The sequence below is a fragment of the Symphalangus syndactylus genome, chromosome 20, assembly GCF_028878055.3.
Source record: "Symphalangus syndactylus isolate Jambi chromosome 20, NHGRI_mSymSyn1-v2.1_pri, whole genome shotgun sequence".
NCBI classification, from domain to species: Eukaryota; Metazoa; Chordata; class Mammalia; order Primates; family Hylobatidae; genus Symphalangus; species Symphalangus syndactylus.
This window is the reverse complement of record NC_072442.2, coordinates 38,480,364-38,494,560: the sequence shown is the minus strand read 5'-3', so window position 1 is coordinate 38,494,560 and position 14,197 is coordinate 38,480,364. Positions and strand designations below refer to the sequence as shown.

Here is a 14,197-nt window from a genome sequence, read left to right as displayed (position 1 = left end):
GCACTACAGGCGCCTGCCACCAAGCCTGGCTAATTTTTTGTATTTTTAGTAGAGATGGGGTTTCACTGTGGTCTCGATCTCCTGACTTCGTGATCCGCCCGCCTCGGCCTCCCAAATTGCTGGGATTACAAGCGTGAGCCACTGCGCCCGGCCTGTGAACTAGCACTTCTGAAGATCCCAAGGCGAGGTCCCGTGACTTACTTGGGAAGCTCTGCCGCGCCCCCACCCGACCCCACCCCACCCCACCCCACCCCACCACACCACACCACAGCAGGCCACTGGAGTCCTGGGACCACCCCGGCCTGCGGCCCAAATCCTTCCTCACTAAGGGGAGGGGAGAGGTGTTCTGGCCGGGCAGGGTGGGAAGGGGTGCTTGGGTGGGATTGTGACATAAGATTGCCCTGGTAGCATGGAGCAGATCTGGACCTCAGCCTAATAAAGGTGACATAACTAAAGGTGTCATAAAGACAGGGCGGGGCGCACGCTCATAAAGGGCATGAGCATCTCCGGGCTGCCAGAATGGCTCCCATCGAGTGCGCAGCACCAGCCTGTGTCATGTCTTGGCTGTGTTTCTGGGGCCCATGGCCCCTCGTTACGTGGCAACTATTGGGTCTGCTAGTCAAGGATGCTCAGCCTCTGGTGTGGGTCAAGGACCCTCTCCAGCTGACCTCTAACCCCATGGGGCCACCTGAGCCCTGGTCTTCCCGCTCCTCCCATCTCCCGTGGGAATCTCCCCATGCACTTGCTCCCCCAGCAGCCCCGGGGGACTTTGATTACCTGGGGCCCTCTGCTTCTTCGCAGATGTCAGCCCTGCCCCAGGAATCGACTGAACATTTGCCTCCATTCCTGGACATGGATTCAGCTGGAGAGCTGCCTCTGGGGCCCGAGCAGTTCTTGGCTGCACAGCAGGATTTAAATGACAAGCTGACTCCGCAAGAAAGGCTCCCAGAGGTGCTTCCACTGCTGGATGGGGATCAGAACCAGGCCACAGTTCAGCTTCCTCGCCTCAAAAATAAGGTTCAAACTGCAGATCTAGATCGGGCTGCAGGTCATCAGGCAGATGATATACTTGTTCCACTACACAGTAAGGTTTCAAAACCAACCAAATTTGTTGTTTCGCCCAAGAACCTGAAGAAAAATCTAGCTGAGCATTGGAGCCTTGCTGAGATTATTGGGATTCCACACCAATTATCCAAACCTCAGCGTCAGAAACAGACTTTGCAGGATGAATATTTGAGTATGGACACACTGTATCCCAGCAGCCTGCCTCCAGAACTCCGGGTGAACGCAGATGAGCCTCCAGGGCCACCTGAGCAAGTTGGACTTTCTCAATTCCATCTAGAGCCCGAAACTCAAAATGCAGAGACCCTGGAAGACATTCAGTCCTCTTCACTCCAGGAAGAAGCCTCAGCACAGCTTCCACAGCTCCCTCAGGAGGTAGAACCTTCAACCCAGCAGGAGTCCCCAGCTCTGCCTCCAGAGTCCTCTATAGAGAGTCTAGCTCAAACTCCACTGAATCATGAAGTGACAGTTCAACCTCCAGGTGAGGATCAAGCTCATTACAACTTGCCCAACATTACCATTAAACCTACCATGACTTCAGAGCCCCAAAATGAGGCAGAATCTGCCCAAGCCCAGAAGGAGGCCAAAATTCAGGCTCCAGAGGAGGTGGAACCTTCTGCAACCCAACAGGAGGCCCCAACTGAGCCACCAGGTCCTCCCATGGAGGCTGAACTTTCCCCCAGTGAGCAGGAGCAGCCAGCTCAGCCTTCTGAGTCTTCTGGGGAGGTTGAATCTTCTCCAGCCCAGCGGGAGGCCCCAGCTCAGCCCTTAATGTCCCCTGAGCAGTTTCAACGTTTGAAAGACCAGCAAGACATAATTCAGCAGCTAAGTAGACCTGAAAATTATGAACTTCCTCCAGTCCGTAAAGAGACCACAACTCAGCCTCCATCTCAGCTCTCCCCAGACTTTGGAAGTTCACTGAATGATGAAGCAATAGGTTCACCTCTAGATGTGTCATATCTAGATCTAGATAGGGAGCTTACCAAACCTACAGCAGTCACTATGGGGGTAGAACCTTCTCCAGCCCAGCAGGACAACCCTCCTATTCTCGTTGAACAGGCTGACTTTTCTCTAGCCCAGCCTGATCTCCCTTCCCTGCCTCTGCATTCTCCTGAAAAGATTGAATCTCCAGTCCACCAAGAGGCCACAGCTCAGACTCTAGATCCCCCTAAGGAGGCAGAACCTTCTCCAGTCCAGCAAGGGCTCCCAGCTGAGCCACCAGAGCCCCATAAGGAGGTTGAACCATCTGCAACCCAGCAGGAAGCCTTGGGTCATCCTCGCAAGTCCACTGTAGAGGTCAGTCCACCACAGTGGGAGATAGCAGCTCAGCCATCAGAGCCACCTGAGAAGGTCAAACCATCTCCAGCCCTACAGCAGGCCCCAACTCGGCTTTTAAAGCCACCTAAAGAGGTAGAATCCTCTCCAGTCCAGCAGGCAGTCCCTGCTCAGTCTTCAGACCCTGCTATGGTGACAGAACCCTCTCTGACCCAGCAGATGGCCCCATCTTTGCCTCCAGAGTTCCCTCAGGAGGTAGAACCATCTGTAACTCAGCAGGAGGTTCCAGCTCAGATTCCAGAGCCCCCTATGGAGGCAGAACCTTCTCTGACCAAGCAGGAGGCCACAGTTCAGGCTCCAGAGTCCCCTAAGGAGGTAGAACCTTCAAGGCAGCAAATGGTCCCAGTTCAGCTTCCAGAGCCACCTAAGGAAGTTGCTGCTCAACCTCCAGCTCATTATGAGGTGACAGTCCCAACACCAGGCCAGGATCCAGCTCAGCACTCAACATTGCCCAGTGTCACTGTTCAACCTTTGGGCCTGGGACTTTTCATCATTCCAGAATCCATGATAGAGGTTGAACTTTCTCCAACCATGCAGGAGACCCCAACTCAGCCTCCTAAGAAAGTTCTACCCCAACTTGAGGTTAAACCATCTCCAACCACGGAGGAAACCTCAGCTCAGCCTCCAGACCCGGGGCTTGCCATAACTCCAGAACCCACTCCAGAGATTGGACATTCCACAGTCCTGGAGGAGAATACAGCTCCTCGTCCAGACCAGGTTCAGACTCTGCATCGAAGCCTGACGGAGGTCACAGGTCCACCTACAAAGTTAGAATCTTCGCAGGATTCATTGGTGCAGTCTGAAACTGCACTAGAGGAACAGAAGGCCTCCACAAGCACCAACATGTGTGAGCTCTGTACCTGCGGAGATGAGACTCTGTCATGTGTTGATCTCAGCCCAAAGCAGAGGCTCTACCAAGTGCCTGTGCCAGAGCCCAACACCTACAATGGCATCTTGACCACCTTGTAAGAATCACCTTTCCTCAATCATCCTCTGTGTCTTGCCTGACATGGCAGCCTTTTCCTGGAGGCCTTCCTGGGCCGCCTTTATCTCCCCAAGCCATACTGACAACTGACTTTCTGCTTTCACCTTTGCTCGTCAACTCTCCCTTCTCCTCATTCTCCTTTAATATTAGACCCATTCTCCAGTCTTTTACTTTTACCCCAGTCTTTTACTCTTACTCATTTTCTTATCCATTCTTATTTAGCCCCATCACATCATTGCTTAACCGCTGCTCTGCTCCTATTTTCACTTCACCCTCTTTTTTTTTTGAGACAGAGTTTCACTCTTGTTGCACAGGCTGGAGTGCAATGGCACAATCTTGGCTCACCGCAACCTCCATCTCCTGGGTTCAAGTGATTCTCCTGCCTCAGCCTCCTGAGTTGCTGGGATTACAGGCATGCGCCACCACACCTGGCTAATTTTTTGTGTTTTTAGTAGAGATGGGGTTTCTCCATGTTGGTCAGGCTGGTCTTGAACTCCTGACCTCAGGTGATCCACCCACCTTAGCCTCCCAAAGTGCTGGGATTACAGGCGTGAGCCACCGCGCCCGTCCCGCTTCACCCTCTTTACAGCAGCCTGTCACTCTCCCGATCTCAGTGATGATGCTCTAAGTGGTTAAGAGTTGATTCTGGAGCCAGGCTGCCTGGATTTGAACCCAGGTCTGTTTATTAGCTTGGTGATCCAGAGCAAGTTATTCTGCTCTGTGACTCAATTTCCTCACATTTAAACTGAGGATTATGCTAGTTACCATTTCATAGGATTGTTGTGAAATTTAGGTGAGGGAATATATGAAACACTTCATCAGTCCCTAGCATATGTAGGAGTGTTGGCTGTTAACATGATTACTCAGTCCTTTAGTCAGGTCCAGAACTCATCTTTGTCCCTGGCTTTTTATATGTAGCACTCATTTTGTGTCAAACCCAGGAGCAAGTATGCTATTGTCTGTCATAACAGGAAAATGATAGGAGGGAAGAAAGAGAATAGGCCTAAAAAGGGAGGTATATGGAATTAATTACTAAAAGATAATGCATACCATCGGTGCTAGAATTTACCAGAGTCTGTGGTCCTCGAGGTGTGAAGATCAGGGAAAGCTACATGGATAAGCTAAAATTTTACTTGGGTCTTAAAGAGTACACAATGGGGTATGGAAAGCCATTGAAAGTTTCCAAGCAAGAGAGATTAAATGACGAAAACAGGAAGATTATTTTATTTTGTTTTGTTTTTTTGCTTTATGTTCAAGTATAGACATGCAAAGGATTATTTTAGAATCCGTATGTAGAGTGCCCAAAAGGAAACGCTTATTTCAGGGAGACAAAATAGAAAAGTCTAGCAAAATGTAGGAGTAAAGTGTGAAGGGGCTAAATCAGATCAGTTGTAATGAGAGTGGAAAGAAAAAGCCTAGGATGTTTCAACAGAGGGCAAAGCTTTGGTGTTACCTGACATAGGGTTTCTTTCTACTTATTTATCGATAAAGATAAGCTTATGCCCATTTTTCTGTTGAATTATTTACCATTTTTGTGTTGATTTGTAGGAGTTTGTTTAGACACATAAGTGCTTTCGGATAAAATACTTACATTCAAAGTAATTAACTGGCATCGTCTGTCCAAGAGATGGGACGGATAGGAAGTTAAGCTTCCGGGAGATGCCTCATCATTTGTGCCAGTGGCCCCGCATTATTTCTTGATGAATTGTGCAAACTGGGAAGCTGATAGCTCTGGAAATGAGAAAGCAGGTGTTATTTTCTGTTTCTGAATATCCCCGACAAGGTTGCCATGATTCTTTTATTTATTCTGTTCATTCTTTTCCTGCCTATTCAAAGATATAAACTGTCTTTCTTCACAGAAATTTCCAAGGAAACTATATTTCATACATTGATGGAAATGTATGGAAAGCATACAGTTGGACCAAGAAACTGTGAGTATATTCTCTCCAAAGATGACAAAAAACTAACTGCATTGTAAGATCCTTCTTGGTCCAGAATTTTGAGGTCCATACCTCTGAGAAAAGATATTTTCCCTCCATACCCCAAATCAACCTCTGTGGATTGCAATCCTATGGTTATTTTAAAATTAAATTTGATAGGCTCTCTCTAAAATAAGAGGCAATTTAAATTTTTTATCATACAAATAATACATGGTTATATTCTTTTTTTTCCTCTTTTTTTTTTCAGAGACAGGGTCTTATTTTGTGCCCTGGGCTGGAGTGCAGTGGCACAATCACATCTCACTGCAGCCTTCACCTCCCAGGCACAAGTGATCCTCCCACCTCAGCCTCCCAAGTAGCTGGGACCAGAGGTGCATACCACCACGCCCACCTAATTTTGTATTTTTTGTAGAGACAGGGTCTTCCTATGCTGCTTAGGCTGGTCTTGAGCTCCTGGGCTCAAGTGATCCTCCCACCTTGGCCTCCTAAAGTGCTCATATTATAGGCATGAGCCACCACCCCCAGCCCATGATTCTATTTTTAATGTATAAAAATGCAATAACAGGTATAACAAAAACCCTCCTTGTGCCCTACTCCCTCATCCCTGAGGTAATGCTACTCTGTGTTTAGTATACATGCTTCCAGACTTTTCCCCATTTGCCTACATACATATTTACATAAAGCAAAATAGATTTGGTGTGTGGTTTTTAAAATCTTTTTTCTCTACATAAAGGGTAACATCTTGCAACTTGATTCTTTCACTTCATGGTGTCACATGTCATACGATATTCGCATAATCCATAGTATGGATGCATCATAGTTTATTTAATAATTTCCCCATTGATGAATGTTTAGATTATGCTTAGTGGGCAAGTATTCCTGTAGCATAGATATCTAGAAATGGAAGAGTTGGGGTGAAGACTATGTAGATACAAAATTTTAATTGTCCTCAAAAATGTGCCAACTGACTCTATTGTCAGCAGAATATGACAGCATTCATTTCCCCACACCTTTTCACTGCTGGGTATTCGCCAACTTTTTGTTGAAGTTATGGATGAATAAAAGGGATTCCATCCAAATTTGAATTTTCCTGATCACTCATGAATTTAATTAAATATCTTTATATGCTTATTGAACATTTGTGTTTCTTCTCTGAATTTTCTGTCCTTTGTTCATTTTCCTGTTGAATTGTTTTATCGTTTTCTTCCTGATTTATAGAAGGAATCAGTTTAGACACGTAAATTATTTTGGAAAAAATGCTTACATTCAAAGTAACATTTTTCACAACAGTTTGTGTCACATCATTAGTTTGACTTATATAGACAAGACATACATGAGTTCTAAATTAAAAATAAAACACATGCTAGGTGCAGTGGCTCACACCTGTAACCCCAGAACCTCAGGAGGTCGAGGCAGGTGGATCACCTGAGGTCAGGAGTTTGAGACAAGCCTGGCCAATATGGCAAAACCCCATCTGTACTGAAAATACAAAAATTAGCCAGACATGGTGGTGGGTGCCTATAATCCCATCTACTTGGGAAGCTGAGGCAGGAGAATTGCTTTATTTATTTTTTGAGACGGAGTTTTGTTCTTGTTGCCCAGGCTGGAGTTCAGTGGTGTGATCTTGGCTCACTGCAAGTTCCACGTCCCGGGTTCCAGGGATTCTCCTGCCTCAGCCTCCTGGGTAGCTGGAATTACAGGTGCCCGCCACCATGTCCAGCTAATTTTTATAATTTTAGTAGAGACAGAGTTTCGCCATGTTGGACAGGCTGGTCTCGAGCTCATGACCTCAGGTGATTCATGTGCCTTGGCTTTCCAGAATGCTGGGATTACAGGCATGAGCCACCATGCCAGGCCAGGACTACATTTTAAAAGCAAGAAAATCATTACAAAAGTCAGGGTAGTGGTTACCTATTAGGGTTAGAGAGAGGAATATGATTGGAAAGGGGCACACTGGGGCTTCTGGGATACTAGCAATAATCTTTTGTAACAATGTTTACATGGGTATCTGCTTTACAATTATTAAACTGAATATTTGGCCAGGTGAGGTGGCTCATGTCTGCAATCCCAAGACTTTGGGATGCAGAGACAGGAGGATCACTTGAGCCAGGAGTCTGAGACCAGTGTGGGTAACAGAATGAGACCCTGTCTCAGAAATTAAATTAAATATAAACAACATTTATGTTATGTGCACTTTATTTTTTTTTTTTTTTTTTTTTTGAGATGGAGTCTTGCTCTGTCAGCCAGGCTGGAGTGCAGTGGCGCAATCTCGGCTCACTGCAAGCTCCGCCTCCCGGGTTCACGCCATTCTCCTGCCTCAGCCTCTCCGAGTAGCTGGGACTACAGGCGCCCGCCACCACGCCCGGCTAATTTTATGTGCACTTTATGCACATTGTAGTTCTCACATTTTTTTGATGGGAGAAAAAAGTTGAATGGCTTCACTTGCAGCCCTGACATGGTCCCATGTGGGGCTTTCATAATAAGGTTTGGGAAAAGAGAGGAGGAAATGGAGATTCTGCTGATCTTGGTGCCACCCAGAGTTGGATTCTGAAAGGCATATTATGATCTAGAGAGGAGTCATTAAAGATACAATTTGGTGGGAAGAGTGGAGCGGTGTGCTTGTGTGTGTGTGTGCTTGCCTGTGTGTGTGCTTGCCTGTGTGTGTGTGTGCTTGCATGTGTGTATGCTTGCGTGTGTGTGTATGCTTGCGTGTGTGTGTGCTTGCGTGTGTGTGTGTGCTTGCGTGTGTGTGTGTGCTTGTGTGTGTGTGTGTATGCTTGCGTGTGTGTGTGTGCTTGCGTGTGTGTGTGTGCTTGTGTGTGTGTGTGCTTGCGTGTGTGTGTGTGCTTGCGTGTGTGTGTGTGCTTGCGTGTGTGTGTGTGCTTGCATGTGTGTATGCTTGCGTGTGTGTGTATGCTTACGTGTGTGTGTGCTTGCGTGTGTGTGTGTGCTTGCGTGTGTGTGTGCTTGCGTGTGTGTGTGTGCTTGCCTGTGTGTGTGTGTGCTTGCGTGTGTGTCTGTGCTTGCCTGTGTGTGTGGTGGTGATGGTGGAGAGAGATGGAGACAAAATGGAAAATGGAAGAAAAGGTTGGAATGAAAGCAGAGCAGATACCACCATCTAGAAATGACCATGACCCAGCTTTCCTCCACATGCATGAGATAGTCCTGTGTAGCAAATAGTTGTAGTTTGCATTTTAATCTAGAAATAACTTTTTCATTTTCCAGAATTCTCAGTGAAAATTATTTGACTGAATTACATAACGATTCATTTGAAGGCCTGCTATACCTCCAGTATTTGTAAGTTGGTTAATCATATTTTTGAGTTTTTAGTCATATTATTTTTAAAATGAATAAGGGATTCAAATTAGATAATCTCTAAGATTTCTTCCAGCAATAAAATTCTGCAATTCTGTAAGTTTGTATAGGGTCTCAGCCCATCTCTAGCATTAGCTACGTCCTATGCATTTTCAGTTTTTAAATTGTATAGACAAAATACAGACAGAAAAAATTTCACATGGTAAGAAGATCTGAGCAGTGACTGACACCCATATGAACCTTGTTTTATAAGGATTTACATACCATCTTCTTCTATTCAATCTACAGCCAATAGATCAAATCTAACTTAGGGTCTATTTTTTAATAGCCTATTAAGTTAAGAATGGTTTTTGCATTTTTAAAGGACTGTGAAAGAAAAAAAGAGAAATATGCGAGAGAGATCATATGTGGCCCACAAAGCCTTAAAATATTTACTGTGTGAGCTTCACAAAAAAAGATTTGAAAAAGTTGGTTTAGTAGGATGAAAGGAATTAAAGTTAACTTCAGATTGTTGCCTAAAGGAGAAGAAAATATGGACCACCTACATTCATTTGAACATCATTAATCCCCAAATTTTTAGTAATTTAATCGGAATTAAATTAACATTTAAATATTTGAAATCAGCTGAATTATAGAAATAATAATTATCAAGAATATTAAGCTACCAAGAAAATAGACTAGTATTAAGGATTTCATTTTGGGAATTGTTATATTAAAACAGATGTTTAAAATGATGGTTAAGTGGTAGAGCTAGAAATGTTTACACTAAGAAGCATATCAGAAATGCCCCTAACCCTTCACTAATTACACAGGAACTATCTCCCCAGCCCTGTTACCAAGAAAGGGATACCTGCATAGTATTTCTGTCTGTTAAGAGACAAGAAGATACTATGTTCAATTGCTGTGAAAGCTTGATTCTTATCCTCTGTCCATAGAGGTGTGTATGTCATTAATCCTTATTAGTGATGCTCTTTTGCAAACAGATTATTTCAAACGTGAAAGGCTTAAGAAAAGTGGGTGAAAAGACCCTGAAGTGGATGCCAAAGTGCTACAGAGGCCATGAAGTAATAAAACTTCATTTGCTTTAAAATAGTCATTTTCCTTCTACTCGCTCCCCCAGCTATTTATTTATTTATGTATTTATTTGAGACGACGTCTCACTCTGTCGCCCAGGCTGCAGTGCTGTGGCGCGATCTCGGCTCACCACAAGCTCTGCCTCCCGGGTTCACTCCATTCTCCTGCCTCAGCCTCCTGAGTAGCTGGGACTACAGGCCCATGCCGCCACGCCCAGCTAATTTATTGTGTTTTTAGTAGAGACGGGGTTTCACCTAGTTAGCCAGGATGGTCTCGATATCCTGACCTTGTAATCCACCCGCCTCAGCCTCCCAAAGTGCTGGGATTACAGGCATGAGCCACCGCGCCCGGCCAGCTATTCATTTGTTTTACAAATATTTGAATTTACTTTATTTCCATGTGTCAGTTTTAAACATGGTGGGCAATGCAGATGAGCATTGCCGTAGTTCATGCGTTCAAGGAGTTTATGCTCAGAAAAAATGGGATGAAAAATAACTACATTCTCACGCTTGTAATCCCAGCACTTTGGGAGGCCGAGGCGGGCGGATCACGAGGTCAGGAGATCGAGACCACGGTGAAACCCTGTCTCTACTAAAAATACAAAAAATTAGCCGGGCGTGGTGGCGGGCGCCTGTAGTCCCAGCTACTCGGAGAGGCTGAGGCAGGAGACTGGCGTGAACCCGGGAGGCGGAGCTTGCAGTGAGCCGAGACTGCGCCGCTGCACTCCAGCCTGGGCGACAGAGCGAGACTCCGTCTAAAAAAAAAAAAAAAAAAAAAAAGAAGAAATGGATGTGGGCACTAGGAGGGATAAATTGTTTCTGAAGCATAGAAGAGGGGAAAATGACTTCAGTTTGGACCCAGGAAGATGTTACGAGAACAATCCCATTTGAATAGGACTTTGAAGGGCCATTGTGTAGCATCGGACAGACATCTTGGGGACAATATTCTAAACTTGCAAAAGGGAAATGGGAGAAGGGCAAAACACAGGAAAGTATTCGAGGACTGCCATGAGTACCTGTAGATTACAAGGAGGGGAAGTAGGAAATTGGAGCCAGATCTTCTAGGGCTTTGAATGCCAAGCTGAGGAGCCATCATGGGGAACCGTGTTATCACAGCAGTGCTGTAAGATGGATCTGCATCACAGTCATTGAGAGGGCACATTAGAACTTGGTTCTGGACTCCACCCTCATAGTTATTGATTCAGTTGGTCTAGAGTGGGACCAAGAATTTGCATCCTCAATAATTTCCCAGGAGGTGCTGGTCTTTGCAAGCCACTTCTAGAGCATTTATATGATGACTGTGTGCAGGATAGTTTAGGAATGGAGAGGCTAGAGATGGAGACATCAGCCAGACAATGTTACACCATCCAGGTAAAGAGGGAGGGAAAAGCCCCATCACTGTATAACTGAAGGAATTGCTTTCATGAAATATTAAAGCAATATAAAACCAAAAATCAATTTCTATTAATACGATAGAAATTAGTTGTATTAATATGATTCGAATATTAGTTCAAAGTTATGTATTAAGTAACTTCCTTTCAAATGCTGTGAAAGGATGTCTTTTATTTCTTCTGATACTGAAGTGGCTTAGGAAAACAAACCTAAACTAGGAAGGTGTATAAATGTGAGGCTATTCGTTTTAATATTAGAAACTATATATAGAGATAAGAGCTTTGAGCTTATAATCTAGGATTTGATGAGACTACAAATGGGCATCTAATCAAGTCTACTGCTCTCAGGAAAAATTAATTCCAAGTCTATTAAGTTGTATATTTTATTTATTAAAAGTATGAAGGTGAGACTCTAGGAGAGGTACGGGCAGGGTTAGGGGCTCTGGAAAGTTCAAATACAGGTCCAAACGTTTAGAGTCAAGATGAAAGATGTGTATTCAATATTATTCTAAACTCTTGCTATTATTCATACTAGTCAACACTGATAACTTATCAAGGCAATATTTTCCTTTTATTTTTCCTAGAGATTTATCCTGCAATACAATACAACATATTGAAAGACGTACATTTGAATCACTACCATTTTTGCAGTATATGTAAGTTACAAATATAACTTTATTACATTTGGAATTTTTATAAAAATTATAAACCTCTTTGCTATTCGTTTTGAAATATGATTAAAATTTGACCAGTAGAAAGGTACTAAAATGATATTGCAAGTCCTTTTTGTCTCTAGCAAAGATGAGTGTGAGAATTACTACACATTTCATAGTGAATCATCAGAGAACAGTGGTTCTCAACTGGTGTGATTTTGTACTCAGGTGACATTTGGTAAAGTCCAGAGACAGTTTTGGTTGACAAAACTGTGGTTGTGGCTCCTGGCATCTGGTGGGCAGAGGCCAGAGATGCTGCTAAACATCCTGCAAAGTATAAGACAAACCCCCACGGCAGAGTTATATAGTCCAAAATGTCGATGGTACTGAAGTTGTGAAATCCTGTTCTAGAGAAATAAAGATCACTTAACACAGGTACTTACGGAGCGTTCACTGTTTTGTAGCTCATGCACCGCACGTGCAATGTTAAAGTATAAATCATAAGCCAGTATCTTCCACAGTGAGATTTCCTTAGTGCACAGAGAAAGGATTGAGGTTATGTTCCATCGTATATAAATTAGACTCACAGCAAATGATAAATGTTCTGAAATAATTTTTTTTCCTTTGGCTTATGTCTTTTTTTGTAGAGATCTGGGCTGCAATTTAATTACGGAACTGAGGCATGGAGCATTTCAGGCCTGGCACGGAATGCAGTTTTTACACAACTTGTAAGTGAAATAGAAGATGACTACATGGAAACAACTATTTTGTATAAAAACTCATACAATTATTGGTTAGCTGGATATAAGCCCATTGTGAACTCTGAAAAGCGTGTCTTAAGATCCATTCATTTTTCTCAAATGGGGAAACTAAGGTACAAAGAGGCCAAGAGACTTACACAGCTTATATATGACCTGCTCTGCTTGTCCTAGTTCTGACCTATGGCATGGGCAAGAAAAGGCATCAAACAAGTGACCCTCAAATTAGCCTTGTTGCTGGGCGGGGTGGCTCAGGCCTGTAATCCCAGAGCTTTAGGAGCTGAGGGGGATGGATCACCTGAGGTCAGGAGTTCAACACCAGCTTGGCCAACATGGTGAATCCCCATCCCTACTAAAAATACAAAAAAATTAGCTGGGCGTAGTGGTGCAGTTTTTTGCTCCCTGGAGGACTTTGTGTTAAGCTTTCTTCCTTGCAGCTAAATGTTGCAGACATTTAAGCAGTTTGAAACTCTGCATATGAGCAGGAATCAAAGTTAAATCCAAAGTGTAGGGCTGGGCATAGTGGCTCATGCCTATAATCCCAACACCTTGGGAGGCCGGGGTGGGAGGATCACTTGAGGTCAGGAGTTTGAGACCAGCCTGGCCAACATGGTGAAACCCTATCTCTACTAAAGATACAAAAATTAACAGGTCGTGGTGGCAGGCGCCTGTGATCCCAGCTATCGGGAGGCTGAGGGTCGAGAATGGCTTGAACTCGGGAGGTGGAAGTTGCAGTGAGCCGAGATTGTGCCACTGCACTCCAACCTCCCCTCCAGGCTGGTCTCAAACTCCTGTGACCTCAGGTGATCTGCCCACCTTAGCCTCCCAAAGTGCTGGGGTTACAGGTGTGAGCCACCATGCCTGGCCAAAATGGTGTTTATGTTAAGCTATTGTGCAAAGAAAAAATTTTGTAAAGAAAATACATCACTCTATTTTAATTCCGTATACTTTCCTGACTACTCTTCTGCCGTAAGTGAAAAAGTTCTATGATTTCTCTGTATAACATACCCAGCAAATCAGAGTGGGTATATTCAATGGCCTGAAGGGGACTTTAGACTCAAGGTGAAGATTCTCCTCTACATCTGACTTTAGAAAATACTTTCCACCTTTCTTGTGGTTCAGAAATCTAGTTTCACACAGTTCATTTTGAGGTAGAGGGAGGTGTTGAGGATGTGTCTGGATTAGAGCAGCAGTTTCTGCAGATGCTCCTCTCTGTCTTCATTAATTTGCTGATGCTTAACTTAGGGAAGAGACACTGAGGGTCTGTTTTTCTTTTGCCCTCCCACCAGCGAACAGGCTCATTAGGTCCCTCCACCCAAGAGTTTTGGGTAGCATCAATACAAATGTCTTAAACTCACCACCTTTACTAAGCACTTTATAACAGTAGGAGTCCCACATAAGAATCTGGCAGCCGGGAGCGGTGGCTCATGCCTGTAATTCCAGCACTTCTGAAGGCTGAGGTGGGTGTATCACCTGAAGTCAGGAGTTCGAGACCAGCCTGACCAACATGGTGAAACCCCGTCTGTACTAAAAATACAAAAATTAGCTGGGTGTGGTGGTGGGCACATGTAATCCTAGCTACTCAGGAGGCTGAGGCAGGAGAATCACTTGAACTCAGGAGGCGGAGGTTGCAGTGAGCCAAGGTCATGCCATTGCACTCAAGCCTGGGCGGCAGAGCTAGGCTC

At 44.5% G+C, this 14,197-nt stretch overlaps 1 protein-coding gene across 16 annotated transcripts in view; it reads left to right on the top strand.

Annotated features, from left to right (window-relative positions):
• Positions 1-113: 113 nt before the first annotated feature.
• The window catches only part of LOC134735230 (leucine-rich repeat-containing protein 37B-like), a 34,007-nt gene continuing 19,923 nt past the window's right edge, over positions 114-14,197 (top strand). For 6 of the 16 annotated variants that reach the window (XM_063628841.1, XM_063628838.1, XM_063628834.1 and 3 more), the window contains exons 1-5: positions 115-3,362; positions 5,242-5,313; positions 8,548-8,619; positions 11,686-11,757; positions 12,402-12,482. In XM_063628841.1, the coding sequence (XP_063484911.1) occupies positions 520-3,362; positions 5,242-5,313; positions 8,548-8,619; positions 11,686-11,757; positions 12,402-12,482 (3,140 nt within the window). In that variant the 5' untranslated portion in view covers positions 115-519. Of the gene's footprint in view, positions 3,363-5,241; positions 5,314-8,547; positions 8,620-11,685; positions 11,758-12,401; positions 12,483-14,197 lie in introns of all 16 variants that reach the window. The other 10 variants (XM_063628842.1, XM_063628839.1, XM_063628836.1 and 7 more) reach the window with 5 other exon arrangements.